This window comes from Papaver somniferum, chromosome 11 (genome assembly GCF_003573695.1).
Source record: "Papaver somniferum cultivar HN1 chromosome 11, ASM357369v1, whole genome shotgun sequence".
NCBI lineage: Eukaryota > Viridiplantae > Streptophyta > Magnoliopsida > Ranunculales > Papaveraceae > Papaver > Papaver somniferum.
In genome coordinates, this window is record NC_039368.1 from 68,037,957 (window position 1) to 68,041,620 (window position 3,664).

At 38.9% G+C, this 3,664-nt stretch overlaps 1 protein-coding gene across 1 annotated transcript in view; it reads left to right on the forward strand.

Annotated features, from left to right (window-relative positions):
* LOC113324517 (serine/arginine-rich splicing factor RS2Z32-like) overlaps nucleotides 1-3,664 on the forward strand; it is a 5,347-nt gene that overhangs the window by 576 nt on the left and 1,107 nt on the right. The window contains exons 2-9 of the mRNA XM_026572838.1: nucleotides 531-669; nucleotides 1,490-1,529; nucleotides 1,689-1,784; nucleotides 1,889-1,907; nucleotides 2,280-2,418; nucleotides 3,239-3,278; nucleotides 3,438-3,533; nucleotides 3,639-3,659. Coding sequence (XP_026428623.1) covers nucleotides 539-669; nucleotides 1,490-1,529; nucleotides 1,689-1,784; nucleotides 1,889-1,907; nucleotides 2,280-2,418; nucleotides 3,239-3,278; nucleotides 3,438-3,533; nucleotides 3,639-3,659 — 582 coding nt within the window. The 5' untranslated portion in view covers nucleotides 531-538. The remainder of the gene's footprint in view (nucleotides 1-530; nucleotides 670-1,489; nucleotides 1,530-1,688; nucleotides 1,785-1,888; nucleotides 1,908-2,279; nucleotides 2,419-3,238; nucleotides 3,279-3,437; nucleotides 3,534-3,638; nucleotides 3,660-3,664) is intronic.

Here is a 3,664-nt window from a genome sequence, read left to right on the forward strand (position 1 = left end):
GTCAATGTACCCAGTAAGTTCTAGGGTTTATCCGGTGTCGACTTGTCTTCCGTTAACTTTCTTCGTCAGGTAATTTAAATTAGGGTTTCGAATTTTGATAGATTTCAATTCCGTTCTTTTGCTTGTAGTTTATCTGATTTTTATGTTTAGAAAATTGTTTATTAGTGAAATTCTTGAAATAAACTAGAAAAATCACGCCTTGTCTTCTCTTTCTCTAATCTTGTCATTCATACTTAAGAAGCATGATATACAGGTTTTATATAAAATACTAAAGGGTTTGGAAATTTTATCGGTTTTGAAAGACATTTTTTAGGTAATCCAAATTGTGAAATTTTAATATGTTATGGCTGAAGGTTGAAAGCAGTGGATTTATTTGTTTTTTCTTTATCGATGGATAGATATATAACTATAATAGCATGTTGTTTGAAAGTGATGGGTCATGGGGTTTCTCGTGTCCTTGAGTTTCATGACGAGTGGTTTCTTGAATTGTGTCTAAATCCCTTTTGGTTGTATCATATTGTTGTGAGCAGGTTCAATAATGCCTCAATATGATGATCGTGATCGGTATGGGGATCACTATGGAAGGGAAACCACCCGCCTCTATGTTGGTCATCTATCATCGAGAACACGCTCACGCGATTTGGATGACCTCTTTGGCAGATACGGAAGGTAAATGCGTGATAATTTTCGATTGATATAGTTAGCATCTTGTTATGCTATTTGAATGCTGGGTGTCTTTCTTTGTCGCTTGTATTTCGTATAAACTGCCAGTTTGGTGCAAAATTCTAAGTATCGCTCCACTATATTCTCCGAGTTAAGAATTCATTGATCTAAAACCCCCAATCAACTGAACTTATCTACTTGCAATTCAGCTGTCCGGAAATTGTGATAGGAATCAAACATGCTCTACAATAGTTCAGTCACCATGTAGGTCTTGGATGGGATGATGTCATCTGTTGGGAGTTGATGTTTGCCTAGGTTAGTTGTCAATATCGTGAGTGATGTATAATCTGTTCCAATGGAGAGACATTCAGGCCTAAGCCCAGCCACTTTGTGCTAGGGTTTATGTTCAGCAGACTTTATCACACCTCTATGAGGATGTTTGCACTCCAACATGTAGTGTGTTTTAACTTAAATGATCTTATTGAAGGTTTCCCTGGTTTTGCCTGACCTGGAGGTCTCTATGGTGAAATGGTGCCATGGTGGAATTGATGACCCAGATGTTTGCACCCCATGTGTTGTGTGTTTTAACTTGAATGATCTTATCGAAGGATTCCGGGGTTTTGCCTGACCTGGAGGTCTATACGGTGAGATGGTGCCCTGGTGGAATTGTATAGGAGACTTTGGCGATTCTTTTTGTAATGTTATTGCGTGTTTGTGCATTGGCAACCTTCTCAAACTGGTGTTAGTTCTTCCGAGGGGCGAAGTATCACCACCCTTTGGTATTTAGTCATCATGGCCTTACTCTTTCTGGCAAACCTTGTCGCAGAGTACGGGATGTGGATATGAAGCATGATTTTGCCTTTGTTGTAAGTATAATGTCTCTTCTTTCGTTACTAGATGCTTGCTCTGTGTGGCCTCAATGAGACATTATTCTGTTCAGTAGAGGTGAGTCCATTAAAATGCTGGATATTGATATGTAATTATGAGATGAATTTTGTTGGTCTATTCCTTTATAATTGTTATAGGAGTTTAGTGATCCCAGGGATGCTGATGATGCACGATACAGTCTGAATGGTCGAGAATTTGATGGAAGCCGTATTGTAGTGGAGTTTGCTAAAGGGGTAGGATCCAGATACTTAAAGCTTTCCTTTGATGTTGCAACTAGAGTGTATTAATGCAGATTTTTACTTAAAATGATCATATCACTTTCTGTTTTTTTTTGCAGACACCACGTGGTTCAGGAGGTGCTAGAGAGTATCTTGAAATAAACTAGAAAAATCACGCCTTGTCTTCCCTTTCTCTAATCTTGTCATTCATACTTAAGAAGCATGATATACAGGTTTTATATAAAATACTAAAGGGTTTGGAAATTTTATCGGTTTTGAAAGACATTTTTTAGGTAATCCAAATTGTGAAATTTTAATATGTTATGGCTGAAGGTTGAAAGCAGTGGATTTATTTGTTTTTTCTTTATCGATGGATAGATATATAACTATAATAGCATGTTGTTTGAAAGTGATGGGTCATGGGGTTTCTCGTGTCCTTGAGTTTCATGACGAGTGGTTTCTTGAATTGTGTCTAAATCCCTTTTGGTTGTATCATATTGTTGTGAGCAGGTTCAATAATGCCTCAATATGATGATCGTGATCGGTATGGGGATCACTATGGAAGGGAAACCACCCGCCTCTATGTTGGTCATCTATCATCGAGAACACGCTCACGCGATTTGGATGACCTCTTTGGCAGATACGGAAGGTAAATGCGTGATAATTTTCGATTGATATAGTTAGCATCTTGTTATGCTATTTGAATGCTGGGTGTCTTTCTTTGTCGCTTGTATTTCGTATAAACTGCCAGTTTGGTGCAAAATTCTAAGTATCGCTCCACTATATTCTCCGAGTTAAGAATTCATTGATCTAAAACCCCCAATCAACTGAACTTATCTACTTGCAATTCAGCTGTCCGGAAATTGTGATAGGAATCAAACATGCTCTACAATAGTTCAGTCACCATGTAGGTCTTGGATGGGATGATGTCATCTGTTGGGAGTTGATGTTTGCCTAGGTTAGTTGTCAATATCGTGAGTGATGTATAATCTGTTCCAATGGAGAGACATTCAGGCCTAAGCCCAGCCACTTTGTGCTAGGGTTTATGTTCAGCAGACTTTATCACACCTCTATGAGGATGTTTGCACTCCAACATGTAGTGTGTTTTAACTTAAATGATCTTATTGAAGGTTTCCCTGGTTTTGCATGACCTGGAGGTCTCTATGGTGAAATGGTGCCATGGTGGAATTGATGACCCAGATGTTTGCACCCCATGTGTTGTGTGTTTTAACTTGAATGATCTTATCGAAGGATTCCGGGGTTTTGCCTGACCTGGAGGTCTATACGGTGAGATGGTGCCCTGGTGGAATTGTATAGGAGACTTTGGCGATTCTTTTTGTAATGTTATTGCGTGTTTGTGCATTGGCAACCTTCTCAAACTGGTGTTAGTTCTTCCGAGGGGCGAAGTATCACCACCCTTTGGTATTTAGTCATCATGGCCTTACTCTTTCTGGCAAACCTTGTCGCAGAGTACGGGATGTGGATATGAAGCATGATTTTGCCTTTGTTGTAAGTATAATGTCTCTTCTTTCGTTACTAGATGCTTGCTCTGTGTGGCCTCAATGAGACATTATTCTGTTCAGTAGAGGTGAGTCCATTAAAATGCTGGATATTGATATGTAATTATGAGATGAATTTTGTTGGTCTATTCCTTTATAATTGTTATAGGAGTTTAGTGATCCCAGGGATGCTGATGATGCACGATACAGTCTGAATGGTGGAGAATTTGATGGAAGCCGTATTGTAGTGGAGTTTGCTAAAGGGGTAGGATCCAGATACTTAAAGCTTTCCTTTGATGTTGCAACTAGAGTGTATTAATGCAGATTTTTACTTAAAATGATCATATCACTTTCTGTTTTTTTTTTGCAGACACCACGTGGTTCAGGAGGTGCTAG